Below are 27,856 nucleotides of genomic sequence, written 5' to 3'. Positions count from 1 at the left end.
TGAAGCTGTACTTGATTCTGTTTTGCCAAAGTGGATTTTAGTACCCCTTGTCACTTCAAACACCTGTTGTGCTTTAACAGGGTAGAATGTGAGCATGGCTGTGAATTTCTCATAAGTTCTCCCATGTGGAGTATTTAAACTATGTGTGATTGGGCAGCTGAATTGCAGGCAAATAAAAATCTTACAGCTAAGATCTAATGTAGTAGATCCAGGACATTTTAGCTGAAGACACTTTGAACAAAGGCAGTTGAGTTGCTACAGGAAAACTGTTCTGAAGCTGCTGATTGCATGCGTTGTTATTCACAATGGGCACAGCGTTGCATTATGTCCCAGTGTCTGTCCCAGGCTGAAGTTATTTTTCACATACCTAGCTTATGATACCTTAATATTTTGCAAAACAGTTATTGACACTCATTTTTTAAAAACTAAGACAGAAATAATGTTTTATCCTTCTTTCCACTTGAAATTTAAAATGTAAAAAAGTAATTTCAATGAAAATTCTGGAAATTTATGCTGTCAAACAGATCCTAAATGGCATTCGTTTTTTTGGGGGGGGGGGCAGTTTTTGGGTTTTTTTGCAAAACTAGTGACAATTCCAGGTACCCCCTTTATAACACAGTAGGTTATAGAATATCTAAAGCAAATTCCTCTTTGTCATACCAGCTGACACTTTTATTACCTTGGATTTGTGAGGCAGTTTTATTATAAAAAATTCTATTTGAAAGATGTTAGCTCACAAAATAGTAGATATCGATTCCAATATCAATTAATGACTTGGATTTTTAATTAATAATTGAAGAAAAGCTATCCCTTTTTATTTGTATGCCTTAAAAAAATTAAGGCTATGGATCCATCAGTGTATCTGCTCTTGTAATATCTGGTATGTTGGAACTTTGTCTCAATATAATTATAAATCTCACAGTAACAGGTAAACATAGTAGAATCAGTCACTGGGCCTTGCAGATGCCTGCCTCTGCTCATCCTCTGTTTGTTCTTTCTCAGGTGTTTGGCCTCAAGGCAAGGTTTTACCAATTCTTGCTTAATTTGCACTGCAAATGTTGTTTAAGCATTGACCTGGCCCTTAAATGTTTGTAGTGAACCAAATCTGTCAGTTTGGAACTGCAAAAGGAAACTAATATGCTGAGGGGGTAACATGTGGAATAAGTAAATGTGCATTTTTTTCATCTGTTTACTTCAACAAGCAAGATGTTTCTGTTGTCACTGAATAACTTTATACAACTGCTTCCTTTTCATTTTACAGGGCCCTATTGGTGCTGCTGGTCCTCCAGGCTTCCCAGGTGCTCCTGGTGCTAAGGTATGAACATCTGCTTCGTGGGGGTACATTTGATAGTGAAGATGAAATGTGCTAACCAGAGTTTCTAGACAGCAAAAAAACTCCCACCCTCTATGAACTACGAGTGCTTTTTTACTAGGGATTTATCCTCATCCTGATCTGTATTTGGAGAACATCAGATACGAATGCTAATTTAAAATACAGCACTTGCTTTACAGCTGAAGGTCGATGCTGGGCAGGTTCAGGAAGACACGTAACCCTTTTACTGCTTCCTATGTGGTGCACAGGTTATGTACACCTTCCAAGGGTGACATGAATCATGATAAATGAGCAAAGCAGCAGTTAACGTCCCTTCACAGAAATAGTGGGGAATGAAGAAGCTGCATTTGAGTATGGGCTACTTCCAGTCTAAGTTCTTAAAATTACAATGCAGAAATTGCATTAAAATTTTTCAGGCTTAGGGCAGTATCATTTTGCTCTTGCAGACTCTAATTTAAATTATTCACTTTATTGCTCAAGTCTTACCATTTTTTACCTTGGTAAGTGCCTCGGTATTTTGAGTGTCCAAAGAAGGACAGAGATTCTGAGGAAAGAGTATTGCATATACTTAATTTACAAATTTTGCTGACCATTTGCCACAAAATCCATGTCATTCTGTGTATCAGACAAAACTTAATCCACTTTTAGAAAAATAAAAGTATTGTTTTCTTTAATTTTAACTGCAGGGAAGATCAGAAAAAACTGAGATCCCATTCTGGTTATTTTTTTCAAAAGGCAAAATTTTGAAGACCATTATGTCTTCTCTAATGCAGATGTAAGCATGGTGATAGGATGTAGTTTCAAAAGAGAAAACTGTCTACATGTCCAGAGTGAACTCTGACTGAACTGATGAAGAGAACTTGTCATTATATTCTTGTAGTCAGCTTAGGGAATACAGCCTTCTGAAAATAAAAGGAAGAACTTTTTTTTTGTCATTTACTCTATTGTGAACACCATCTTTCGGCACTCTGATCAGGCATAATTTTGCATTTTGCATCCATGCAAATGGCATCTGAAAGTGCAAGACAATGGCCAATTAGGTCTCATGTACTGTGGCACCTCAGGCCAGTTCTGGAGGCACACGGATGCAAATGAGACTGGAATTCTAATTCTGATTTTTTTTGGTCAACCTTCTGAGTAAGCATCTGTTTTTCTTGTCTTAGCCATTGTCTGGAATGGAGCCCAACTAGACATCTCAACTTGTGTGCCTTTAAAATCCATTAAAAGCCCTCAGCTGCTTGGTTTCCTGGCCCCTGAAGTGGGAATAGACAAATGCAATTATCTTCATGCCAGGCTGATACAGGATTGTTTCACTGCTGCCGTAACACTGTGTATGTACACTGTTAGAGGTTCTGCCCTTCTCTCACCAGGGTGAAATTGGACCTGCTGGTAATGTTGGTCCTAGTGGTCCTGCTGGCCCAAGAGGAGAGATTGGACTTCCTGGTTCTAGTGGTCCTGTTGGCCCTCCTGTGAGTAACTTGCCAGGACTTATCTATTGTCAGATGTGTGCACTTTTCATTCTGAATTAACCAGTATTGTTACCTTTTTTAACAGGGCAACCCTGGTGCTAATGGTCTTCCAGGGGCTAAAGGTGCAGCTGTAAGTACAACTACACTCACACGTGTTTGCTCTAAAAAAACCCAGTTCAGTCAATGCAACAGAAAAGACAATGGTCTCACAATAACTTTTTCCCCCCTCTGTTGGACAGGGTCTTCCTGGTGTTGCTGGTGCTCCTGGTCTGCCTGGTCCCCGTGGTATTCTTGGTCCTCCTGGCCCTGCTGGTCCTAGTGGTGCTAGAGGACTTGTTGTAAGTGACCTCCTATATTGCATGTATTAGAATACCAGACACAGAATCCACAGTTGTAAAAGATCTCCTCTGGATAACGTTTTTATTACAGTGCAGACACTTTTTCTTGATGCACTGTAATTGAACATTGTAGTTAATTTCTGTGCCTCATTACTTACTTTAGATGCTGAGACTGAAAAGATTCACTTTGCACTCCCTATGACTGTAAGGAGTAGTTGGACTCAGTGGTCCTTGTGGGACCCTTCCAGTGCAGAATATTATGTGACTGTAAAGCTCTGTCCGTGTTGACAGCATTGAGAGAGATGTGGCAGCAATCTCACAGCTAGGCCCTCAGTAGAGGAACCAGCCCTAGATGTGTCATTGTTCAATACTGTCATTTCTAAGCATCTTTAACACGTTTGGTTTTGTGCCTTTTAAGTCAGAAATACAGTTGTGCTCATTGACTATTTTCACAATAGAGGGAGGCATGCCATTAGATGATAAAAGAATTTTTTGATTAATGAGTAAGCTCTCCAGGTAGAAGACAGATTTTTGGAATGAGGCCTAATTCTGTCATCCCTTTGTTTTGGACTCTAGGGTGAACCAGGCCCCGCTGGTGCCAAGGGAGAAAGTGGTATGAAGGGTGAGCCTGTAAGTATGGCAAAATGTGAAGGCTTTTTCAATCAAAAGCCTGATAATACCTGCAACATGGCATCTGATATCTTCTTTTTCTCTGTTTGTCCAAAATAGGGTGCTGCTGGACCTGCTGGCCCTCCTGGCCCTAGTGGTGAGGAAGGCAAGAGAGGCAGCCCTGGTGAACCTGGCTCTGCTGGTCCCCCAGGCCCTGCTGGTCTGAGAGTAGGTTTTCTTTTTATGTTCCAGACGTAGAAGTGAAAAGGAAAGTGGAAATCAATCTAGAGTCCCACAGGCAAATTAAATAATTATGAATAATTAAATTTACAGTAATACTGCTAAGCAGTGATAGTTTTCTGTTCTAAGCCTTTTGATTAATTGGGACCAAACCCATTTTTACTTTGCATTAATGCTTATTTGCTATCTTATCCCTGAAGTATTTAGAGATTGCTTTGATTTATCCACCGTGTAATATTTAGTGAATTATCTTTTGATTACTCTTAAAAGTTTGTGTTGGGATTTAGAATAGACAATGGGTTCACACATAATGGGGGGCAAAAGCTTTCAATTCAGTGTCTTCAAGGATTCCTAGTAAACTTTTCACTGGGTGAGAAAGCCACTTGCATGTAGCTTTATGAAGGAAAATAATTCACAGGAAAATAATAAGAAAAATGGCAGTGCTTTCCCCAGGTGGGTTTTTTTTTTTTGTGGTTTTTTTTTGTTTGTTTGTTTGTTTTTTCCGAGATAAAGAATTTAGAGTCAGTAACTCTGCAGGGAATTTGGAACTGTGTGGGCTATGTTATGGGATCCTAGCTGCTGCTGGCTAGAGCCACTATTAGTTACAACGAACACTGAAAATGATACGAACATTAGAATGTAAACAAATCTACAGGAAGTGAGAGAGATTTCTTTCACAATACATGTTTACACTGAGGTGTGTATGCTTAAAGCTGCACTTACCTCAAATTCAGCTTGGAAGGCTGAAATCTAGAAGGCACTATACATCTCACAGGAACAGATTTATTTCTTTCCCTTTCTTGATTTGTTTTGTGTTGACTTTCAGGGTGTACCTGGATCTCGTGGGCTCCCTGGAGCTGATGGCAGAGCTGGTGTCATGGTAAGACTTTTGTCTGGGTCACTATTTCTGAACCACCTTTTATATACTTGCTTTTTTGCTGTACATAAGGATGCTTTTTTCTACCTCTGCCTAATTTTATTTATTTCTTTTGATAGGGACCTGCTGGTAACCGTGGTGCCAGTGGTCCTGTTGGTGCTAAGGGTCCTAATGGTGATGCTGGCCGTCCTGGTGAGCCTGGTCTTATGGGTCCAAGAGTAAGTTCGAACTCCGTGGATTAAGTTTGAACTACATAGAAAGAAATTACTAACAATTAATGAACAAAATTATTCAGAAGTCCAACTGCAGAAATTCAGCATGTGTTAACTATAGTCAGGGCACTTCCACCACTTAACTAAAAAAATCCCATTAAGAATGATTAGGAGGCATCAAAATGTTAATTGAAAATAGTAACTTTTGTTAGGGTAGCATTTGATCACCTTGGGGTGGAGCACTGTCCTCTTGTACTGGATACTGCATTGACTTCTGCAAGGGGTTTCCGCTTGTGATCACTTAAGGAATGTGATCATTATGATCACATTTGAGGGGGTTTGTGTTCTCTTTAATGAACTCAAAGGAAAGCAGACCCTACTAAAATGATGTGGAATGGCTGACTTCAATTATTTCTTTTTTATTTTGCTAATGATTTCACTGAAAACAGCCATTCACTTTTAGTGGTGTTGGCTGCAGCCCGATTACGTTCATCTCGTTACATTTATGTATTTCTTATTCTTTCTCTTTCTACCCTAGCCTGTGAAGCAAAAGTTTGCAATGCACATAGGAGAATTGGGCATCTGCAAACATTGAAACAGACTATCCTCCAAAGCAGACCCTAAATTAGTTTCTCTGAGTAAAACGGGTACTTTCCTATATTGATTTTCAACTGGGATGGGAGCACAAATGACCAAATTAACAGTCAGTATGCTTCAGGTGCAAATGTGGTAGCACCTACAGTATAAACTGTACATTGATAACTTGGCACCTCTGTGTGTGTGCATGCATACATGTAGAAAAAAATGGGGATTATGTGTTGGGTGAGTAGGTTTTATTCTAAAAACACGAAACTTTTCCTTTCTCAGGGTCTCCCAGGTCAGCCTGGAAGCCCGGGCCCTGCTGGCAAGGAAGGTCCTGTTGTAAGTACCTCGCTTTTTATTCTGTTCCCTCATTGCATGGGAAAGAATGAAGTACAATTGTATAAATCGGACATCTCAGCACTGAGCTCTAACACAACTGCGTATAAACAGCAAGATTTTCTATTGCATTACTCAGAAAATCAGTGTGAAGCTCTCCATTCATTTCTGTGGGTCTCAAATCAGGCCTGTGTCCTGGGAGGGGAAGAAGATACAGACTTCTACCAAAAGGAGAACATGGGAGGGATGCATGAGCATGCGATGTATCAACAATGGTGAAAAGTTAAACGACATTTGCCTCCTGTCAGTACATGTTTCTCCTAATTAAATTACCTCAGCCGTTTAATAGTATGATTGCTTTTTCTAGGGTTTCCCTGGAGCAGATGGTAGAGTTGGGCCAATTGGTCCAGCTGGTAACAGAGGTGAGCCTGGCAACATTGGATTCCCTGGACCAAAAGGTCCCACTGTGAGTACAGTACAGAAACTTTCTATTACTATGAAGGTATTTCCAGACTAGTCTGTAGATTCCCAACTCTGTCATTGATCCAACACATCTTCCTGTGTCCTTCTGTGCTGTTCACTGGATGGCATCCTCTTACATTCAAGGGTTCTGTTTCAAATAATTTTCCAGTTATCTAAAATATGATTAAAGAAATGAAAAAGCAGTTTAATTAGCTTAGGAATATTTTTGACATTGAGGTGATTAGAATAATATATGTCTATTTCATGATTTCAGCATGTCCATTTTATCGTTTCTGTATATTCACATCTGTAGAAGTTCTGTCAGGTTTGGCCATTAAACCAGTTCCAGAGTACTGCTATTTATGGAGCACTATCCAAAGTTTACTCAGCTTAGAAGAAAAGCTGCCAGTGACTCCACTGGAGTTCTTTACATGTCCCACAGAGGCCACAGATAACAATCATGTCCTGGACTTGGGTGTTGCTGTACATACACACACATGCAAACACATAGTGTATTGCATAGGATACTACATGGAGTGCCATGAATTATGATCTCAAAACATAAAGGCATCGAGTGCTGAAAAGAAAAGACATACATTTTTGAGCTAATCTAACTGATACAAAAAGTCAGATGGAGTTTGTGTGTGCTTTAATTGGGGTTAAAGAAATATTACAGTAAATCTCCTGGCAGTGAGAGTGTAAGTCTCTGCTTAGTAGTTTAAACTGAATCTAATATGAAGTGTTGGTTAACTTTTATATCTTTTTTCCTTCAACTTCAGGGTGAACCTGGCAAACCTGGTGAAAAAGGCAATGTTGGTCTTGCTGGCCCACGGGTATGTGGATATATTTTCTTTATCACCTTCCAGAGAGGAAAAAAAGTAGATTTTCCAATCCTCTGTAATAAGATTGCATTGGCTCGTGCAAAGATGTATTCATGATGATGATGAAATTAGAAAAGCCCTTGGGAATGCATTCTTTTTAGCCTCATGTCAGTGGGGGCTATTACTTAAGGGATAAATGAAAACTCCCCTTCTTTGCTATTACTTGGGTAATATCTTATTAAGAGGAAAAAATAGCACTCCCTGTCCTTAATTCTTAGAGCACAATGTATAGTTTCTAATTCATCCTGTAAATTTCCAATTTCTTACTGATAGTTGAAACTTACTAATTCTTCCATTTAAGGGACTGGAAAAAAAAGTCTGCTGTGGGAAAAATGTTATCAGCAAGGTTTCTATATTCTGTAATTCCAAAAGAAATTTCCTTAAGTATACATCTGCTGCAATAACTAAAACAATAATGAGAATTTAAAATTTTAAGCATCTTTAGTACCTCTGGCTATGAAGTTCTTGCAAGTAAATGGTTAAGTTTGGCATATAATCATTTAGAGATATTACTTAAATCAGAACTTTGATAATAGCTTTCAACTTGAACATCTATAGGGTGCTCCTGGTCCAGAGGGAAACAACGGCGCTCAAGGTCCTCCTGGAGTCACTGTAAGTAACAGCCTCCACACAAAACCAATTTATTATTTACTTTTTATTAATGGGACTTCCCATTTTATAATCCACTTCCCTGTATTTCTTCTTCCAAGTTAATCCCTTGTTTTCCATTGCATCCAGGGCAACCAAGGTGGAAAGGGTGAAACAGGTCCTGCTGGCCCTCCTGGCTTCCAGGTAAGTAACTGTGTGCTCTGTTCAATCTTACCTATGGTTCCCAAAGCATGAAGAGCTTCTGCCTTAACGGTATTTATGTTCTTATTTCTTTACACTCAGGGTTTGCCAGGTCCCTCGGGTCCTGCTGGAGAGGCTGGTAAACCAGGCGAGAGGGTGAGTGAGAGACACAGCACTCCATGGAAGGGGCGGGCATTGCATGAGGGCTGTGTTTGCAGGGGTGGAGCAAGAGCCTGTTGAATCTATTTGCCCAAACAAAGCTATCAGGGTAACATGCAAACTTTAATAGTCCCTTTTGCATTGGGACTTGCATCATACTTCCTTTTTCTAAGTTTTGGGATGAAACAGAGAAAAGAAAGCCCTTTGCTTTTTGAGCCTTAAGTAGCAATAAAATATACTTCTTCCCCCAGAAGAGACAGTGTATTTATTTTTTTACTTCACATTTCTTTTTTTACTTCACATTTCTTTCAAAATCTTCAAGGTTCAATCTAACCTGCACTATTCCAATCATGTTTACACCTCAGCTGATTTCAGGGAATGTATAATGTTATCCAACTGAGGTGGTTCAGTCATAATTCATGCTCTAGCTGCTACACAATTAATGTGAGATGTAGTCTGCAAATTGTGCATCCTTTGTGTCATAATAACTTTTAACATTTATAATTACATCTGTATCCCTGTAAAAGAGTTTACATTGCATATACCCAAAAAAAAGCTTGTAATTTAGTAACTAACTCTTCATATGAAAAAATATTATCTAATATGTACCTTGAGATACTGTGCAGCTGGAGGAAAAGGTCTTATTTCTATGTAGGTAATAGAATGAAAATTTATCTGAAACTTTTCAATATGCTGCTGCAATTTGAGAATTTTCATTTGTTGCTAAGAAACAAAGTACAATTTAAGCAAGTAAAGTAAACTTTACCACTATATGTACTATCTTGTAGGGTCTTCATGGTGAATTTGGTGTCCCTGGTCCTGCTGGCCCAAGAGTGAGTAACTCATTTGAAATCTGGTACAGACTGTCTTAATAATGTGTTCAATAGCAGTAACTAGGCACAGTAACTACTAACACAGACCTTCTTAGCCCAACCATTTCAGTTTTACTGTCCCTTGCTTGCTAGGCAGCTCCTACCTCCCCAGTACTGTCTTTGAATAAATAGCGGCTGAAATCAGAAACTGGAATAGTCATTAGGAGATATTGCCTCCCACTGAACTGTCAATAAACATCCTCAAAGAGTTTTGTGTGGATGCCTTCCTGCATGGCAGGAAGATCCCATTTATGTAGAGCAAGGAGTAGTTTATGAAGGGCTCAATTTGCTTTCCAAATGCACCTCTAAAGAGATTCATATTTAACCTACTTCGGTTGCTCCTTCTTTTCTTCTGACTTCCAGATTAAATGTGTCCAGTGACAAACATTCCCATTCACCCTTAAAAGTTAAAATCAGTTTAAACAGCACTTTTGTTCCTTATTTTTTAGTGCCCTGAGTGTGTATCAAAAACCATGTCTGCTCTAAACTCTCATTTTGCCAATGCATCCAAGCCAAGTTCTCTTTGTCATAGCAGTAGCAGTTATTTGCCTCTGCTCTAGCTTGCCCTAAGCATCACATATCCAGCCCTCAGTGTATTTCATCTAATATTCCAACTTAGGTCTTACTGATGCTTTATATACAAATGTAACACTTCCTTAAAATACCCCACTGCTTGTACCAGATCACATTTTCCTTTTACATGTCTGTGTCATATTGTTGGCTGTTACCTTTCCTTTTCAGTCATCTTCACCACTGAAACCTCTACTTACAGCACAATTTGCAATTTTGGTGCCTAAATAAATGGCCTGGTACTTGCACTCCTGAATTTTATCTCTTTGCTGTGACAACCTAGCAGGTTATTCACTTGATAGATATCTAGCAGGTATCTAGCAGGTTATTCACTTCTTCCTATGTAGTCTGCCAGTCCTTCTTCCTGTTGACAAATGCTTCCACCTCTGTGATAGCTGCATATTTCTTCTTTTCTGCCTCTCTGTAATTAACAAAATGTATGAAAAAGAAAATTTAGGAACATGTCTACAAAATAAATTAATCTGTTGCATCATTGGTGCTTTCTCCTGGTGTGCTATCTCCCCTTAAGTCAGTTCTTTGACCATATTATTGTTCTTGTACAAATTCCAAATTGTCCAGCATAACTAGAAACTCCATTATACCTTATCAGGTTATTTACTGATGTCCAGCTTGATCACTCTGAGTTAATTTGAGATATATTTAGTAAAACTAGCGTTTCTATCTTTTTTAGATCTTTTGTGCATTTAAATTGAGTTTCTGGCTACTTCCATGTCTCCAGAGCTATGATTCAGATTTTATCCTTATACCTCTTATAGTGTACAGGTCACATTAGTAGGCTTATTCTCTTGTCACCAGGCATTTGCCAGTGTAAAAATAATTGTTTGCCAATTACTATCCCTTTACTTTCATTAGAATCCATTATTTGTCCTGAAGCAGAATCTCCATTTGACAGTAGAATGCCATACACTGTTAACGGAACAAGCACAGTAGCCAAAATCCATGTTCAAGAAGTATTAATACTTTAGTTGTCAGCTTTTGTCATGTTCCAAGCCTTCTACTTAATTCTGATTTTTTTTGTCAAAACCTAGAGCTAGTTTTACGACCAATTTAGTTAATCGCTGCACAATTCTAATTAAAGGTTTGTTCAGCTAAAAATGCATCACACTGTCACTGCACCTGGCCAGGGCTTTCAGCTACAGAACGATTCAGGGAAGCGCTCAGATCAGACTGTCTCCTGTAGGGTGAACGTGGTCCTCCTGGCGAGAGCGGTGCTGTTGGTCCTGCTGGTCCCATTGGCAGCCGTGGTCCCTCTGGCCCCCCAGGCCCCGATGGTAACAAGGTATGCCTTTTCCAGCTGCCACTGCCTTACTGTTGAATTCCTGATGAATGCAATCCAAACCTTCTCTCCAAGTGGTAAAGTTCCACTACCCCAGGTAGTCCACACTAATATTAAATGGGTTTATGTTTCGTACTATAGATGATGGGAGGGAAAGTCAGTTTGAATACAGATTGTCAGCTGGGTATGCTGTTATTCTGTTTGGAGATAGGATCTGAGATTCTGATCAAAATTCATGCTGACTTCTGTTTGTACCCATACCTAGTTATAGACAGGAAGCTCTTGTGTCTAGTAAGCAATATTTTCCCTCAAATATTGGGGCAATAATAAGTGACCATCTAGCAAATTATGATGTTGGCTTGATGTCAAGTTAATCTGGGTCTTAGTTTTCTGGATTTCCATGGTTAGTCTTTCTACAGAGTTTAGTTTGGGAAAATGGACCTAAACCTCAGGAGCCCACAGAATGGGAGAGAGAGTGTTCACATCTAGCATCTTCACTAGCTGGAAAAGTAAAACACATACAATAGCTCAAGGCAAAAATGTTATTACTCACACTGTTTGCAACCAAGTAGAATGGTGGGCAGAATAGTGATGATGATTTTGATCCAAATTGTGTGAGTAACTTGACCCTGACTTCCATGATGTGCTGTTGCTGCTAGGGTGAGCCTGGCAATGTTGGTGCTGCTGGCGCTCCTGGTCCTGCTGGCCCTGGTGGAATCCCTGGAGAGAGAGGTGTTGCTGGTGTTCCAGGAGGCAAGGGTGAAAAGGTAAGATGGACAACTGGCTTTTTACTGCATGCATAGGTTTGAGATGCCTAAATTTCATTAACTTGGAAAAAGCTGAGGTTATCCCAATGAAACTTTCATTTACTGTGAAACTCAATAGTCAGCAAGTAGAGGATTTGCTGGTCTGACAGACTGACTGTCTTTTCTAAGGTGCTGTCGTAAAACTTTTAAAAAACACTATGTATTGACATGCAAATTAATGCAGAAGCTCTATGAAGAAAAAAAGAGAGAGAACAAAGTGCTGATCCGATTTCTTGACTCTAGTGATGGCCTGAATATAATTTTTTGTTATATGAAACATGGCATTTTATGTGTCCGCCCATATGACATAATTGTTTTCAATAACTTGTTTTCTTGCTTCATATAGAAAGTATAACATGAATATCCAGAAGAATTTTTACAGATCTCTTGACCAAAAGAAAAGAGATTTTGAGGGATATTTATATTCATAATTTGTAATATACATGGACATGGTTTTCAATTTGTAATTCCATTCAAAATTCTTGGGACCTGGGAGAAATCAAGAAGGTTTCCCATGACAGAAGCAGGTTTATTCTGAGAAGCATGCCAGTCCCCTTTCCAAATGTTCACTTTGCAAGTTAGTACCTACTCAGCAATAAGAAATAATAATCAACACTCATTTCTCCAGAAAACTTAGCATAAGCTTTTTCTATGATGTCTAAGTAATGCACAGATACTCAGCAAACAGCTCAAGACTTCTTTCATAGAAACTATTGCATTCACTACCAATACAATTTTTCCCACTGTGTGTTCCAGGGTGCCCCAGGTCTGAGAGGTGATATGGGTGCAACAGGAAGAGATGGTGCTCGTGTAAGTATCTTCTGGTTCGACTTGACTTTACCTTGCTACACCTCAGAACTTAAATAACTGAGAAGGATTTTCAGAACTTGCATTTCCCATTGTATTTATTGCATTACTGCTCGTATCTGCACATTTTTGATACAAATCAATGTAATTTTGTTGCCCCTTGTCCAAGGATGATTGAAATCAGGGGGAGAGAGAGAAAGAGAGAAAAGTGATCACTTCTCATGCATCCAAGCAGAGAAATTACATGCACAGACATTGCAGAGCTGTTCAGTGGGGCAGTGTCCTCTTCAATTTCATGGGCTCAGCCCAGACAGCTGATTTTAAAGGCAGCCTGCAAAGTTACACGAAACTATCCTTAATTTGAGATTTCAGGTGCCTTTCCTAGAATTCATACTTTGGGAAGGAAAATAACAGAATAGATTTTGTTTTATAAAATCATGTATCTTTTATATTGAGAAAATCTCAAAGAAAGTTAGTTACATACCTTTCTCCAGGAGGAAAGAGAAAACTTATTTAAGCTTATGAAGTTGGTCCTATTTACATTTAGTTTGAAACAGTGTCCTGTCTCTTGGCCTATAGGGTCTCCCTGGTGCTATTGGTGCTCCTGGCCCTGCTGGTGGTGCTGGTGATCGGGTAAGTCTGCTCTTTGAATGAAAAAATGCCTTGTTGATAACAGTTTACTCACACATGTATATTAAAAATGAGTTCCACAAAAAATGATTCCATCTTTCTAGTTTACACCAATTCTTTAAGTTTTTCAGATTTGGGAAGCAAGGGCTGTTGGGACTGTTCAGTGAAGCTTGTGGTAGGACCCCAGACCTTTTTCTAAAAGGGCAGGGAAGAGGATGCACATCTACATGGCAGTGGGTTATATCTGGAGAGGATTCTGATTCAGCCTTGGGCTGAATTTTTCCCAGCTGAGGGTAAACTCCACAGTCCTACTCACACTGTGGGAGGGGTTTTGATACAATGATGAATAACCTCATGTTAGCTCAGAATGATCCTTTATGCTGTCTGAGAATCATTAGAAATTATTAATACAGAGTGGATCAAAACCAGAAGCATTTTCAGCAACATCCTCTGCACTGGAGACCCAAGGAGACTCACTATATGTATCAGTATCACAGGAGCATTCCTTTTATGGCTGCAGTAAGGCCATTTCCCAGTATCAAAATGTTCTGGGCTGTCTTTTAGGGAGAAGGAGGTCCTGCTGGTCCTGCTGGTCCTGCCGGTGCCCGTGGTATCCCTGTAAGTAGCAACTTCTACAATTATTCCTGCGTCAAAGACATGATGTTCAGAAAGCTGCCCTTTTAAACCATTCCAACCATCATCTCTTCTTTGTCCTCTCTTTAGGGTGAACGTGGTGAGCCTGGTCCTGTAGGTCCCAGTGGATTTGCTGGACCCCCTGTGAGTTTTGTTTGCACTTTCCTCATATTGATGCCATAAGCTTCCTCTATTTCCTCTGCAAGACTCTCAAACCCTCATTTTGTCTGTTTTTCTGCCCACAGGGTGCAGCTGGTCAGCCTGGTGCTAAAGGCGAGCGTGGACCCAAAGGACCTAAGGGTGAAACTGGACCAACGGGTGCCATTGGCCCAATCGGTGCTTCTGGACCACCAGTAAGTGAATTGTGTCTTTGTGAAATGCATAGTTCTCAACTCTGCCATGCAAGCAATTTGTTAGCCTGAAAGCCTTGAATTCAGAAAAGGTAATGAAAGAAACAAAACTTCAAACTAGGCTGTGAGAAAAGTTACCATGCTGGTTTTCACACATTATGTAAACTTTATCAATCTATTTATGTGGGCTCAGATCGTGAGTCTGGAACTGAAATGAAGAGAAAATAATAACTAATTTTCAACTTGCCCTGAAGATCAGCAAAATCACTCTATCTTGGACCATTCAGGGGGTGATTGTGGGTAAGTTCTGAGCTGAGGACATTGACACTTTCTTCTCAAAGACAGGATGTGCTGTCACAGTCTGATTTTTAGACTCAGTTATCCAGAAGCATGTGTGCAAATTTGTCCACGCACCCATTTGCACATAGGCTTTTCATGTGCTGACACCTTTATAGCCCGAAGTTGTATGCTACTTCACGTGCACATTACTGGGGAACTGGCTGAAATGATGCAGAGTCAGACCTACGTACTTCAAATACCACAAAGTGCTGCAGGATAATGTGGCTTGGGTTACTTATTGTATGATTTTAATAGACCAATATCAGGCTCTTGCACTATGTGGCTGTATTAGCCACACAGTGCAAACAGAGGACTTGATGATTTTGCCCTGCTTTCACGTTTTGACTTCCAGATTTGTTTAGATGCATGTAACATTTACAAGGAAATTAATCTGAATCATAAATGCCTTATGATACCAATTTAAAATGTCTGTGAGAATTGAATGCCCTATTATCAGGATAGGCAGCATGGTTTTGGCCCAGTCCTCCTCCTACTAGTATAAAAATCACCCTTAGCTTTCACAATAGTGAGACTGAGCCCTTATTCTAAATAGGGAGCATTAATTATCTTTTCCTGATACATCTCTCTTTTTCAATCCTTCCTACTTAGGGTCCCGCTGGTGCTGCTGGTCCCGCTGGCCCTCGTGGTGATGCTGGTCCTCCTGTAAGTCTTCAGGCTTTTAGTACTGACATTGTTGCTTTTCATTAAGTTATTGTTTCCTTTAAACATAATCTTTGTTTTCAAATTTGTTTTTAGGGCATGACTGGTTTCCCCGGTGCTGCTGGAAGAGTTGGTCCTCCTGGCCCTGCTGTAAGGAACTAATAAAGAATTCTAATAGGAGATAAGTCAGAAGTTGCTTTGCTGGGGGATAATCCTAACTTTTCTTTCATTGATGTGAATCATAATTGCACTGGAATAACCTCAGATCCTTATAGAATTGGATGAGAAAAAAATCTAATTGTTCAAACTCCCAGAGTACAACCTATGCATTTAATTTGGGAGTTTTTATAATCCATCAAGCATCCCTATGCCTCTTGAAGTACCCAATCATTTCCAAAAATCTGTTTTTATTTGTTTTCGTTCAAATAAATGGCTATGCAATTACTCATGATGGAGTGGAATAAGAAGGTCATGTCCAATCTGCAGAAGAATGTTATCATATATCTGTATTTTCTAAAGTATCGCAGTTCTAGCCCATCTTGAGCAGGCCAAACTCACTTCGTTTTGGAATGTGTTTTTCTTTTCAAAGGTGCTTCCAACCTTTACCAAAAGGCACTTCTTTTCTTAGATGCTCTAGATTTAAATAAATTTTAAATCCAAAGCAAATAATTCTCTTGAATTAGAAGATAAAAAAGATAAAAAGAAGATCTTTTTCTCATGGATGTTATAGGTGCAATTAATGTCTCCAATGAGAGACAGATCTATATTTTCCCACCAAATTTTGCCACTTTCACCTGCTCAGAGGGTGGAAAAATAATAATAAAAAAAAAAGTCAAATAATTCTTCTGCTTCCAGCTCTCCAATGCTAACAAAGCAATAGAAGCTTTAGAGCAGCTGAAGATCTGTTTATTGCAAAGGACTATTTTTTCACATGGAATTAAAATGAAATTTATCTGTGTTATCCCCAAGTCTATGTTGTAATAGTATCATATTCATACTCAATTCTAGGGCATCACTGGTCCCCCTGGCCCTCCTGGCCCAGCTGGCAAAGATGGTCCTCGAGGTCTACGAGGTGATGTTGGACCTGTCGGCCGCACTGGTGAACAAGGTATTGCTGGCCCGCCTGGTTTTGCTGGTGAGAAAGGTCCGTCTGGAGAGGCTGGTGCTGCTGTAAGTTACTGAGTATCACATCTCATTAAATATGCTTCTCTTCATGTAAATGTTATGGCTTCTGAGATACTTTTGGTGTTTGTAAAGGGCTTTTCTACTTTATCCACAAATTTAGCAAAGCTTTTAAGTAGAAGTTCCACTGAGACACAAGAAATTGTAGGCATGCTTGACCAACATGCCATAAAAAGTGAACCTGATCCCTGGGTTAGGGTTTTCTTTCTCTTCTTCTCTTGTGCTGAGTTGTAACTTTAACTACAGAAGAAATTGATATTTAGTCTGAGAAAAGGAAGCACATCTGCTCTGAAATGTGTCCTCATGGATAGAAAAAAGAAGGAGCCTGTGAATGTCCATTGAGAACAATCTCAATTCACAGCTGCATCAGAAACTCTGACTTGTGGGGATCACAAGGTTAAAGTTATCTGCCCACAAGTTGACTTAGAATTATGCAAATAAATTAATTATTTTTGAGTATCTTTCAGCTTTCACATCCAGAATTACAGGGGTTTTTTTTAAAGTCATACATGTTTCTGTCTTATTGAAGTCAGTACTTGTGTGAAATACCACAACTGTTATTCAACAACAACAACAAAAAATAGAAATTTCTTCTGTCATCTGCAATAATTGCAACCAGGAATGAAATTTTTGGTATCATTGTTTGATGCGTATGTAACTTTTTTTTTTTTTTTTTTAATCTATTAATATAAATATTATTCTCTTCATGTTATAGGGTCCTCCTGGTACCCCAGGTCCTCAGGGTATCCTTGGTGCTCCTGGTATCCTTGGTCTGCCTGGCTCTCGGGGAGAACGTGGTCTTCCAGGCATCTCTGGAGCAACGGTGAGTATATGATTAGTTAACTGCTTTAAACGGATAACATGTAATAATAATAATTAAAAAAACCTCCACACACATGAGGTCCTGTCTTACGGGAAGCCAGGGAGATGTAGTCTATGCTGTTTCCATTGCTGTTGGAAACAGAAGATAAGGACCTACCAGACCTAGATCAATGGAAGAAATTATGGCTTGTTGCGGACTTACCAGAATTTTCCGTAAGTGAGCAAATTTCTGAATGTCAGAAATGTTAAGAGGTTTCTAATAGTAACACTTAGAATGAAGATAACATTTGATATAGATAGGTACGTTTCTTGCATCCTGATTCTTTTTCCTTCCCAAACTCATTGCAGAGAAATGTTGCTCTTAGATCAAGGGTAAAAGTTCTGTAAGACCGGTTTGTGTTGTAACAAAATGTGACATTGTTAATACAACTCTTCCTATATTAGGGTGAACCTGGTCCCCTGGGTGTTTCTGGTCCTCCTGGTGCTCGTGGTCCCTCTGGTCCTGTGGGTTCTCCTGGTCCAAATGGTGCTCCTGGTGAAGCTGGACGTGATGTAAGCTGTCTTTTATCCTCTTCAGGTTACTTTTCCTTTATTCTGATCCAAATACAAGTGCTTGGAAAAAGTGGATGGAACTGGAGGCTGTTCTGCTAGCAAACTTGTACAGTGTCTTCAGAGAAAATTGTATCAGGATTTTTATAGAGGTGGATTCCTATGCCCAGTTAGGTGACAGACTTTTTAAAGCACAAGTTGTGTCTGAAATACATCCTGAAGTCACTCTCAGAATCTTTTCACTTTTTAGTTAAATGCCAAAAAAGATGGAGTGGGGAACGTACATATCTTTCATAAAAGTATAAAAATTGCAGCCTTATCAGGGAAGCTTATTTGATAAGCACAGTTAATACATTGTTAATACAGAACTTGCAGAAACTTTACAGGATTTCTTAGAGAACAGAGAATAGTCATTTAAAAATCCTGAGCTTTGTTTCATTGGAATTTTCTGAAGGAAAAGGGGGTTTTTGGACACAGCCTAAGTGCTGAAGTAAAATTAACATTCACAAAGAAAACCATTTAACCTTTTGAAGTACCACAACAAAGTAATTTAGTTGTGTCTATTGTTTAGGTTCTTTCCCCTCCACTGGTATTTTTAATCTAAAAAGAAAGTCTCAGTTTTAAGAGTGCAAGCTAGTGAAGACCACTATTGTCTTAGCCTTTTCATTTAGAAAAATGTTGCAAAGCCCAGTAATTTTTTTCATTTAAAACCTAAAATATTTGAAGACCATTTTTGTTTTCTGAGAACATTAGTAAGGCATTTGAGATTTGTATGTATAAGGAAGAGAGGTTTTTTCTTTACAATTTATACTATCCTATCTCAATATCTTACTCTCACTGTAAGCAATTAGACTGAGACACAGTTCTGGGTCAGATGAAAGGTGATGGAATTTAGTAATCTTTGTCATGGTATTTTAATAGGGCAATCCTGGAAATGATGGTCCTCCAGGCCGTGATGGTGCTCCTGGTTTCAAGGTAATTTGTTTCTTTTTCTTTTATTTCAATGTCATGGAAGAAATATTCCAATATGTGTAAGTCAGTAATAACACAATGTGTCTCCTGTTGCATTCCTTTGTTCCCAGGGTGAGCGTGGTGCTCCTGGTAGTCCTGGTCCCAGTGGTGCTCTGGGTGCTCCTGGTCCTCATGGCCAAGTTGGTCCTTCTGGAAAGCCTGGAAACCGTGGTGAACCCGTAAGTCGATCAGATGTTATTCCTTAACATTCTGGATTAAGGTCTAAGAGGACAAAGACTCGTCTATCATATATACATATATACAAAGTCCATCCCACCTCCATAATGTGGGATCATCTCACTTTCTCCAGAGATGTGTTGAGCATAGACCTTTCATTAGAACAATATACAGCAGTGACATGTATTCTCTATTCTTGTTTCAGGGCCCCGCTGGTGTTGTCGGTCCTGCTGGTGCTTTTGGTCCAAGAGGTCTTGCTGTAAGTCTGAGTTTTAAATACATTATCACATTGATGCAAGAAGAGAAAACATTATCAATAAGGACTCATAACTGTGATCAAGGGACCCAAAAAGTAGTGCTTAAGGACCTCAAAGTATTTAAGAACTTAGAATCTCAGTTAGCATTCTCTTTTGTGGGACCAATCCTGAATCTTTTGGGATTGCCACTCTTCCTGGATGTGTTAAGGGGATGTCCATTATATACCTTGGAATATGGCTTAATGTAAAATATTTAAACTTAATTATTGCTTTGACAGGATTATATCCTTGGAAGGCTTCTAATATATTCCTTTGATGCCTATATCCCTTCCTAGGGCCCACAAGGTCCACGTGGTGAGAAAGGTCTACCTGGTGATAAGGGGCCTAGAGGTCTGCCTGGCTTGAAGGGACACAATGGATTGCAGGGTCTTCCTGGTCTTGCTGTAAGTAAATGATTTTCAGGGTTTTGAATATAAAGAGCAAAAAACCAAAATAAGATCACACTAGCAAGTAATTACATATGCACAATACAGCATGTTAATACCATTTACTCCACTCTGCAGCATCTTTCAAATGAAGAGTCATAGTCTCTTTAACGTTCAACATTTTTTGTACAAAATGGCAAATTCTGGTATTGGCATTAGAACTGTGACTACCATTAGTTCCCTTGAAGCTCAACTGTATTTGGCTAACAAAGAATTTAAAAATCTTCTGCCTTTGTTTTAGTTTTATTTCTTTTTTTTGGCCAGAAATTTAAAACTTTTATCTCAAAAAAGGCAAAGTAATTTGTGGATTTTCTTCCCTTTAAATCTGAGTATCAACTTTAGGAATTCTGACTTTTATTTTAAAGCCTTCTCTGAAGATCAGAAGAAAAAATAAAAATACTTTTATAGGTTATCCTTGTAAATATATCTTGACGTCCTCTCTCCTCTCTTCCCAAAATAAGCATTTTATACTCTAACTCCACAAAGGATTAGCCCTAGATTCCCATTCTCTGAGCCCAAATACACATTACATACAGATCCCTCTTGAATCAAGCAAACACAAATATTTTCCAGTGCTCCTTTTTTGATGACTGTGTTTCTTTCCCGATAGGGCCAACATGGTGATCAAGGTCCTCCCGGTAACACCGGCCCTGCTGGCCCAAGGGTATGTGAATTTCCGAATATATTCAAGTAACTCCCATTCTCTTTGTGCAATATATGTGTATGCTCCCATCCCAAATGAATCCCTCTTTGTAGCATTTTTACTGTCATTTAAACAGTTCAAATTTCCTTTTAGGGTCCACCTGGTCCTTCTGGCCCTCCTGGTAAAGATGGTCGCAATGGTCTCCCTGGACCTATTGGCCCTGCTGGCGTGCGTGGATCTCATGGTAGCCAAGGTCCTGCTGTGAGTATAAACTTTTTTTTTTTTGCTGTTGTTGATTTAACACATTTATGGTACACTATAAACCTAGTAATTACATCACTTCAGAAGCCCAGCAGTTTAATAATGCTTATGGTTTTATTTCTTTAAAAAGCTATTTAATATTAGGGAGATGTTTAACAGACCTAAACTAAAAGGTTTTATTCACTCCTTATGGCCAGATGAATGCACAAAGGAGAAGTGGTAGTCCTGCTCTGTGCATCTTGCACTATTTCAACCCATAGCAGTCACTACAGGGCGAGTCCATGTGTGCTGCCTACAATTAGAGCTGAGGGTGCCAGGAGTTAACCAGTACTGTGCATGCATGGAAGCACCATTCCATTAAAAGTACCATATCCCTAACAGAATGCTTTTTGTCTTCTGCTTTTGGAAAACTTCAGGGTCCTCCTGGTCCCCCTGGCCCCCCTGGCCCCCCTGGTCCCAATGGTGGTGGATATGAAGTTGGCTTTGATGCAGAATACTACCGGGCTGATCAGCCTTCTCTCAGACCCAAGGATTATGAAGTTGATGCCACTCTGAAAACACTGAACAACCAAATTGAGACCCTGCTGACCCCAGAAGGCTCCAAGAAGAACCCAGCTCGCACCTGTCGTGACCTCAGACTCAGCCACCCAGAATGGAGCAGCGGTATGTTAGTACCGGATGTTTGCCCTTCCTGGATCAGGGAGCACTTCCAGGGTATTAGCTTTCTTAAGTGAAAGGTATCTTTGGCCACGCAGCAGAAATACTAAATGACCAATGAAGTTCTTTCTGCCTCCACTGAAGATAGATAGTTACATCCTGAAAAGCTCTTCTTAAATATTGTTGCACATTATTGCAATAATTTTCCAAAATGGGACAAAATAATTTAACCCTTGCTTTCAAATACAGTTTCTTATACTTTAACAGTCCAAAATATCTGTATCCCACTTATCACCATAATATTGCACCTAGCTCTGATATTTATGGCCTGAGTTCCTATATCAGACAAGCAAATGTGAACTGAATGTAAAGTTTATGCTGAGTGAACCATTGGTCACATTTCTGCCCTCAACGGCAGGCTTCTACTGGATTGATCCCAACCAAGGCTGCACTGCAGATGCCATCAGAGCATACTGTGATTTTTCCAATGGTGAGACTTGCATCTATGCCAACCCTGACAATATTCCTGCTAAGACCTGGTATATCAGCAAGAATCCCAAGGACAAGAAGCAGCACATATGGTTTGGTGAAACTATCAATGGTGGCAGCCAGGTAAGTGATGTATGGCAGGGTGATTGTTTCCTTCCTGTCTGAAGAGTTCCCAATTCACTGACTCTCAGGAAGCAAGCAGATAAATTAAGTTCTTAGGAAGGAATATGAAAAAGCCAACTACCTTTTATCTCAGGGGTTTAGAACTCTGATTCTGGTTTAGATCAGTTTGTTAAAAGTACTTCTCGGTATTGTTCTAACTTTTCTTGATGTCTGTGAATGATCAGTTCAGCTTAACTAATGGTTATTGCTATGGGAAGCTTGGTCTGGAATACGGTACATATAAAGACTGTCCAGAAAATGTCTGAAAAAATAAGAAAAAATCAGCCTTTTTAATTTATATTTGTTACAAAAAATACATATAACACTATTCCTGGGAAGATTTTTATATTACACATCACAGATTCTGAGTGCATGCCACCAGAACATTCCAAATTGTTGGTGTAAGTAAAAACAGGGACTACTACTTGCACGTTAGACACTGTCCCAGAAAACTGCAAATACATCACTTTTGTACAGCTAAGGGGATTTAATGACATAATTCTTAAATGAAATTGGGTTGATATTGTGATGAAGTGTCTAAGATGAGATTTAATCACATTGGATCAGAACAGTCTAGGGTCCTGTTCCTTGGAGTGGCTGAAAGTAGATGCTGTAAAAAGAATGTAAGAGTGAAGAAAACATTTGTACTATCCACAGACACTATTATATTAAAAATAGTTTCAAAATTCTATCAAAAGAGTTTCATGGTTTTATTGAGACAGGCACTGTTTGTGTGTAGCTGTGGAAACAGTGGATTGTCTTCCTTGAACTTAACCTGATCTTGTCTCTGAATCTATATAAATTGTTAACACTATATCCTGGAACAGAAGTCTACAGTTTAACTGCATCCACTCATGTTTGGTTGTCAGTCTACCTCCTACTACTTTTATTTCATGCTCTTTAGTTCTGGAATGGCAATAGAAAAGTGATTTCAGACTTGTGATTCTTTGTTTTAAAGTTCCTAGCTGTCATGGTTTAAGCTCAGATAGAAATTGGGTACCACTGCCACTTGCTCAGCTCCCTCTCTCTTCCCCTCATTTCACCCTAGCAGAAGGGGGAGGAGAATCAAAGTAAAACTGGCATGCTGAGATAAACACAGTTTAATAATTGAATATAAAATACAGTAACAATGGTAAATAATAATGATGATAACAAAAAGAAAAACAACAGTTGATGAACAATGTCATTACTAACCACCTGCTGACTGGTACCAGATCCCCTTGCTTCCCGAACCCAGGTTGGCTACCTTTTTGGGTTACTTCATCTGAGTTTATATACTGGGCATGATTCTTAATGGTGTTGAGTAGCCCTTTGGTCAGCCCAGGTCACCTATCCCAGCTATGCTCCCTCCCAGTTTCTTTTGCCCACATGCTCACCGTCAGAGCATGAGAGGAAAGAAAAAAAAAAAAAGTGTCCTTTGCTTAGGATAATCAGGACTTAGAAAAATACAAAACATCAGTGTGTTATCAACATCATTCTCATTCCAAATCCAAACCACAGCTCTGTATCAGCAACTGAGAAAAAAATTAACTCTACCCTAGCTGAAACTAGCACACTAGAGCAGCTATCACACATTTTCATTACTAATATCCTCCTTTCCCCAGCAATACAGCTGACTGGGTTCCTCTGTTTTTCAGTTTGAATACAATAGTGAAGGAGTGACCTCAAAGGATATGGCAACCCAACTCGCCTTCATGCGTCTGCTGGCCAACCATGCCTCCCAGAACATCACCTACCACTGCAAGAACAGCATTGCCTACATGGATGCAGAAACTGGCAACCTTAAAAAGGCTGTTGTGCTGCAGGGATCCAACGACGTTGAACTACGAGCTGAAGGCAACAGCAGATTCACTTTCAGTGTCCTCGAGGATGGCTGCTCTGTAAGTAATGCAGAAACCATGGGCACGGTGACTGCCCAGGCCTAAGCATTTGGTTAGGGATAGAGTTGTGCTTTAATTCAGAATTAGATTATTGGTCAAACCAGCAAAATTTTGCCTGGTGAAGATGCATAGCCTACAAACCAAACCATGACAGATAATTAACAAGTGAGAAGGAAGAGGTTAAAAATAAATCCGACCTTGTACTGTACATGGGGCCAAAAAAAAAAAAAAAAAAGTTTTCAGAGGGACCAGATCCAAATTCTATGTAAACAGAAGATTGATAAGAAAACAGTGGACAAACTATAGGAGGGGCAGGATCTTTAAGTCCTGAAACAATCAGGTAGGCTTCTCTTAGGATCCTAACATCAGTGTGAATAATATGGTAGCTTGCATCACATAGGACTACAGAAGATTCAAATAAATATTTTCTCTGTATTGGAGATCTAAATAGTTGGATAGGGGTATCTGATTTGTAAACAATAGAAGCAAAATTAATATGAAATTATTTCAGGGATTATCCATTCAAGTGAAACGATTCTTAATACTGTGAACAATGCAATAACAATTGCAATGAATCTTCTCTTACAGAGAAAGAACAATGAATGGGGCAAAACAATCATTGAATACAGAACAAATAAGCCATCTCGCTTGCCCATCCTTGACATTGCACCTTTGGATATTGGTGGCGCTGACCAAGAATTCGGTTTGGACATTGGCCCAGTCTGTTTTAAATGAATGAACTAAAATTAACTTAAAGCCTCTCCCAAACTATTCTCTTGTCATTTCTTTTTATAATGAAAGCTGACTCCTTCCATTTCTTCTGTTCATCTACTTGCTTAAACTCTGGGCGAAAGAGAAGGAGAAGAATTGATTGGAGCATTGTGCAATGAAATTTAATACAGCCCCAAATGGACTTGGAAGTCTTTCAAGATTTAACACCTTGTTTTGGGAAATGTCAACCTTTGTAAAGAAAAAAAAAAAAAACCCTAAAATAAAAAGTCATGAAAGTTTGCACCACTTGTGGCCTTTGAATATCTTCCACAGACGAAGTTTAAATCCATGACTTCCAAAGGTTTAAACTACCTCATACACTAAATCAAGAGTGATACACATCTTTTGTAGGAACTTCTCCATATGATCTGAGGTACTTTCAGTTCCACTCAAAATACAGTGGTGCTAATTGCATAATTACAGAGTATCTTTCCAATACTTGAACTTTGATGGTGCTAGTAGCATTTAAAATATTGCTTCTCTGTTTCTTTGAGTCTATCTTAAAACAGGATGTCCTGTCTCACCCACAGCTTAAGCATGTGGATAATTTTTCTTCCTCTTTGTCTTCTTCCTCCAAAATCAGGTGTTCCTGCTTTCAAATTTCATTCCCATCTTCTACTATGGGTAAAAAAACAAAACATCATTTCTCAAAAAAAGAAAGAAAATGTATTTTGTATATGTGAGATGTTTAAATAAATTGTGAAAAAAAAAAAAAGAAATAAAGCATGTCCAGTGTTCCAAAAGAAGCTATTTAATTAATTACTTGCTTAGATGCATTGGAGATTCTCACACCCAGATTTTACAATACTGCTAGCACATTGCTATGGAACATTTTGTTAAAGCCTGAAAAGGTTGCCTACAACTCTCATGAGGGTGTGATTGTCTACTTGACTCTTCATTTCAGCACTAACTTTTGAGAAGCTCTCAAGAAACTCACCCAGTTCAGAAAACTCTATGTCTCATAGTATGAGAAGTTGAGAAGTAGAAATAATTCCTTCTTTTTTTTCCAAATACTAAGTAGGATTAACAGCTGCAAGAAGAATCATCTTCTCACTTAAAGGTGGAAGGAAAATGAAGGTTCTGTCTTTCACTTAAGGACAGAAAGCTCCTGGCTGTTGATGGAGCTGTGCTGGCTGATGCTGTGCTGTAATCAGCAGAACCGTGCCTGTGCAGTTTAGAAAAGATGCCCAGAAGTCTATACTTAGACAACTGAACAAACTCTATGGGACACAGAACCATATGCTTTTTCTAACCTTAATAATTTACTATCACACAAACCACCATGAGAAACAAAGACGTCCTCTGAGACCTTTTAGAAGACTGTTGAAAACCCTAAATGAACTGCAATTCCAACAACCATGTTTTTGTGATTGGGAAGGTGCTTGAGAGAACCCACAAAGGACAACGAAGACAACACGAAAAACCTGTAAGGCAAGAGGTGAGATGGCCAGCCACAACTCCCAAAGAGACGCCTGAAGAAAATATCCAGAATAAACTCTGTAATCTAAAGAAAGCACCACTCCAAAGACTAGCAGCTAGGAGTCTGAAGGCACTCCAAATAGCTTAAGGGGGAATATGCACTAAATCTGTTTCTAAAGACTTTTTTTTTTGTTCTTGCTTGCAATAAACTGATTAAGGAAAATCGGGCAAATATCAAAGCATGATCCTAAGTGCACTGCTATGTGCCTGCAGCTGTGCGTTGAGTTAGTAAAATGGGAATTTCCGTGATGAAATACAGCCCATTTTTTCTTCACTGAGAAAAACATACTGTAGGTAAATACCTACAGGTAAATACTCACTGGACCATGATGATTCTTATTATTATTTTAAGCATTGTTTTATGATTTCAAAATAAGTTTGTTATTGTAAAAACAGAAATTCAATATTTGAAAACAGTGAAGAATTTCTTGCCTTGTATAGATTTACTAGAAGACAGGATGTTTCTACAAGGACTGAAAAACCAAAAATTCATCCCTCAGGTTATGCAATTCACTAGAAGGTATGCAAAGGCTATTGCTAGGATAGGGAGGTGGACCTTTGTTGCCTGGGGATAAAAAAACCCAAACCACAGTTAAAGAAACGCTTGAGTTTAGAAAGGAAACTACACCTAGCAACTAGAAACTTCACCTACTGTCTCCTTTTGTTATCTGATTTTTCCTTTGCTCTCTGTGATCTATTCCATTGCATGTCCTCCTAGGCAGAGAACATTTTCTTTCTATCAGCTCACTGATAAGATCCAAATTACATGTTTTCTGATCTTTGCCCCAAAAGCAGCCACATTTGGAAATTAAGCCTGGAAAAATACATAGTGTTTACCTCACAAATTCCAGCCTCATTAGCACTGGAGAGATACTCAGTCTGCCTTGCAGCATTTCAGCTTATCAGAACTTACTGCATGATCAAGTACGTCGCTTATGTTACATACAATATTGAAGAAACTGTCTTTCAAAGATCATTGCTGAAAATGAGAGATAAATAGCAGACAGGGCAAAGAGCCTTAATATTGTCTAGTTTTGGGAATATAAGATGTTGAATAAACTTCTGGTACAGTGATCTTGATTATTTTTGGGAGTGCTCTGCCTGCCTTTGGGCATTATCTTTGGAGAATATCATTATCAGCAGCAATACATCTAGGCAATTAGCATAAATTAGCTGAAACAATAGATTAAAGTTTACATTTGTAACAAGAAAGAATCTTGGAAGGAAAGGAAAACAGCTGGAGTAACTAAGTGAAAGGCAATGTTTGCAGCAAGCCCTGGCTGTAGTGCACCAGAACAGAATTGCTGGAGAACCTCTGTAAAGCTGGGTAGAGACACAACTGATGTGTAGTGCTCAATTGTGATACATTTGTGCAAACCAAAGTTCTGCATTCAAACCATTTTGCTCCCTGCAATCTGCAGGACTGATGACCCTCACCTGTGTGATCAATAAATATGTTCTGTCTATCATCTTCTCTTACACCATCCCCCCAGCAGATGGACAGAGTTTAAAAGGCTCCCCTCAGCATGTGCTTCAAATTGTATCTAAGCTGACTTCTGATGTCTCCAGTACAAATACTTTTGCACAGTTTCCTGTTGGAAACAGGCTCAGCTGGCAGCACATTGGGCTCTCTGTGATGTGTGCTTTTGCATGAACATGGACAAAGTAAGTAAAAACTAGAGGGAAGGAGAACACCAACATAGAGCAAAAAGAAATTCAAACCACGTAGTGAAGTTCTAGACGGGACAGTTGTAACCACACAGCCCTCTAGGGAGAAACA

The 27,856-nt window shown here is 39.2% G+C and overlaps 1 protein-coding gene across 1 annotated transcript in view; it reads left to right on the top strand.

The window, feature by feature from the left end:
* Nucleotides 1-25,340, top strand: part of COL1A2 (collagen type I alpha 2 chain) — a 39,127-nt gene extending 13,787 nt beyond the window's left edge. The window contains exons 16-52 of the mRNA XM_040085392.2: nucleotides 1,262-1,315; nucleotides 2,704-2,802; nucleotides 2,888-2,932; nucleotides 3,042-3,140; nucleotides 3,717-3,770; nucleotides 3,870-3,977; nucleotides 4,816-4,869; nucleotides 4,986-5,084; nucleotides 5,946-5,999; nucleotides 6,364-6,462; nucleotides 7,238-7,291; nucleotides 7,898-7,951; nucleotides 8,078-8,131; nucleotides 8,231-8,284; nucleotides 9,076-9,120; nucleotides 10,931-11,029; nucleotides 11,686-11,793; nucleotides 12,589-12,642; nucleotides 13,219-13,272; nucleotides 13,834-13,887; nucleotides 13,993-14,046; nucleotides 14,148-14,255; nucleotides 15,201-15,254; nucleotides 15,348-15,401; nucleotides 16,260-16,421; nucleotides 17,149-17,256; nucleotides 17,700-17,807; nucleotides 18,726-18,779; nucleotides 18,887-18,994; nucleotides 19,198-19,251; nucleotides 19,585-19,692; nucleotides 20,345-20,398; nucleotides 20,531-20,638; nucleotides 21,055-21,301; nucleotides 21,714-21,907; nucleotides 23,584-23,826; nucleotides 24,415-25,340. Of these exons, the coding sequence (XP_039941326.1) occupies nucleotides 1,262-1,315; nucleotides 2,704-2,802; nucleotides 2,888-2,932; nucleotides 3,042-3,140; nucleotides 3,717-3,770; nucleotides 3,870-3,977; nucleotides 4,816-4,869; nucleotides 4,986-5,084; nucleotides 5,946-5,999; nucleotides 6,364-6,462; nucleotides 7,238-7,291; nucleotides 7,898-7,951; nucleotides 8,078-8,131; nucleotides 8,231-8,284; nucleotides 9,076-9,120; nucleotides 10,931-11,029; nucleotides 11,686-11,793; nucleotides 12,589-12,642; nucleotides 13,219-13,272; nucleotides 13,834-13,887; nucleotides 13,993-14,046; nucleotides 14,148-14,255; nucleotides 15,201-15,254; nucleotides 15,348-15,401; nucleotides 16,260-16,421; nucleotides 17,149-17,256; nucleotides 17,700-17,807; nucleotides 18,726-18,779; nucleotides 18,887-18,994; nucleotides 19,198-19,251; nucleotides 19,585-19,692; nucleotides 20,345-20,398; nucleotides 20,531-20,638; nucleotides 21,055-21,301; nucleotides 21,714-21,907; nucleotides 23,584-23,826; nucleotides 24,415-24,561 (3,360 nt within the window). The 3' untranslated portion in view covers nucleotides 24,562-25,340. The remainder of the gene's footprint in view (nucleotides 1-1,261; nucleotides 1,316-2,703; nucleotides 2,803-2,887; nucleotides 2,933-3,041; nucleotides 3,141-3,716; nucleotides 3,771-3,869; nucleotides 3,978-4,815; nucleotides 4,870-4,985; nucleotides 5,085-5,945; nucleotides 6,000-6,363; nucleotides 6,463-7,237; nucleotides 7,292-7,897; nucleotides 7,952-8,077; nucleotides 8,132-8,230; nucleotides 8,285-9,075; nucleotides 9,121-10,930; nucleotides 11,030-11,685; nucleotides 11,794-12,588; nucleotides 12,643-13,218; nucleotides 13,273-13,833; nucleotides 13,888-13,992; nucleotides 14,047-14,147; nucleotides 14,256-15,200; nucleotides 15,255-15,347; nucleotides 15,402-16,259; nucleotides 16,422-17,148; nucleotides 17,257-17,699; nucleotides 17,808-18,725; nucleotides 18,780-18,886; nucleotides 18,995-19,197; nucleotides 19,252-19,584; nucleotides 19,693-20,344; nucleotides 20,399-20,530; nucleotides 20,639-21,054; nucleotides 21,302-21,713; nucleotides 21,908-23,583; nucleotides 23,827-24,414) is intronic.
* The last annotated feature ends 2,516 nt before the right edge of the window (nucleotides 25,341-27,856 follow it).

This window comes from Hirundo rustica, chromosome 1 (assembly GCF_015227805.2).
Source record: "Hirundo rustica isolate bHirRus1 chromosome 1, bHirRus1.pri.v3, whole genome shotgun sequence".
Lineage (NCBI taxonomy): Eukaryota > Metazoa > Chordata > Aves > Passeriformes > Hirundinidae > Hirundo > Hirundo rustica.
Note: the sequence above shows the minus strand (reverse complement) of the source record. Positions and strands in the feature narration are given on the sequence as shown.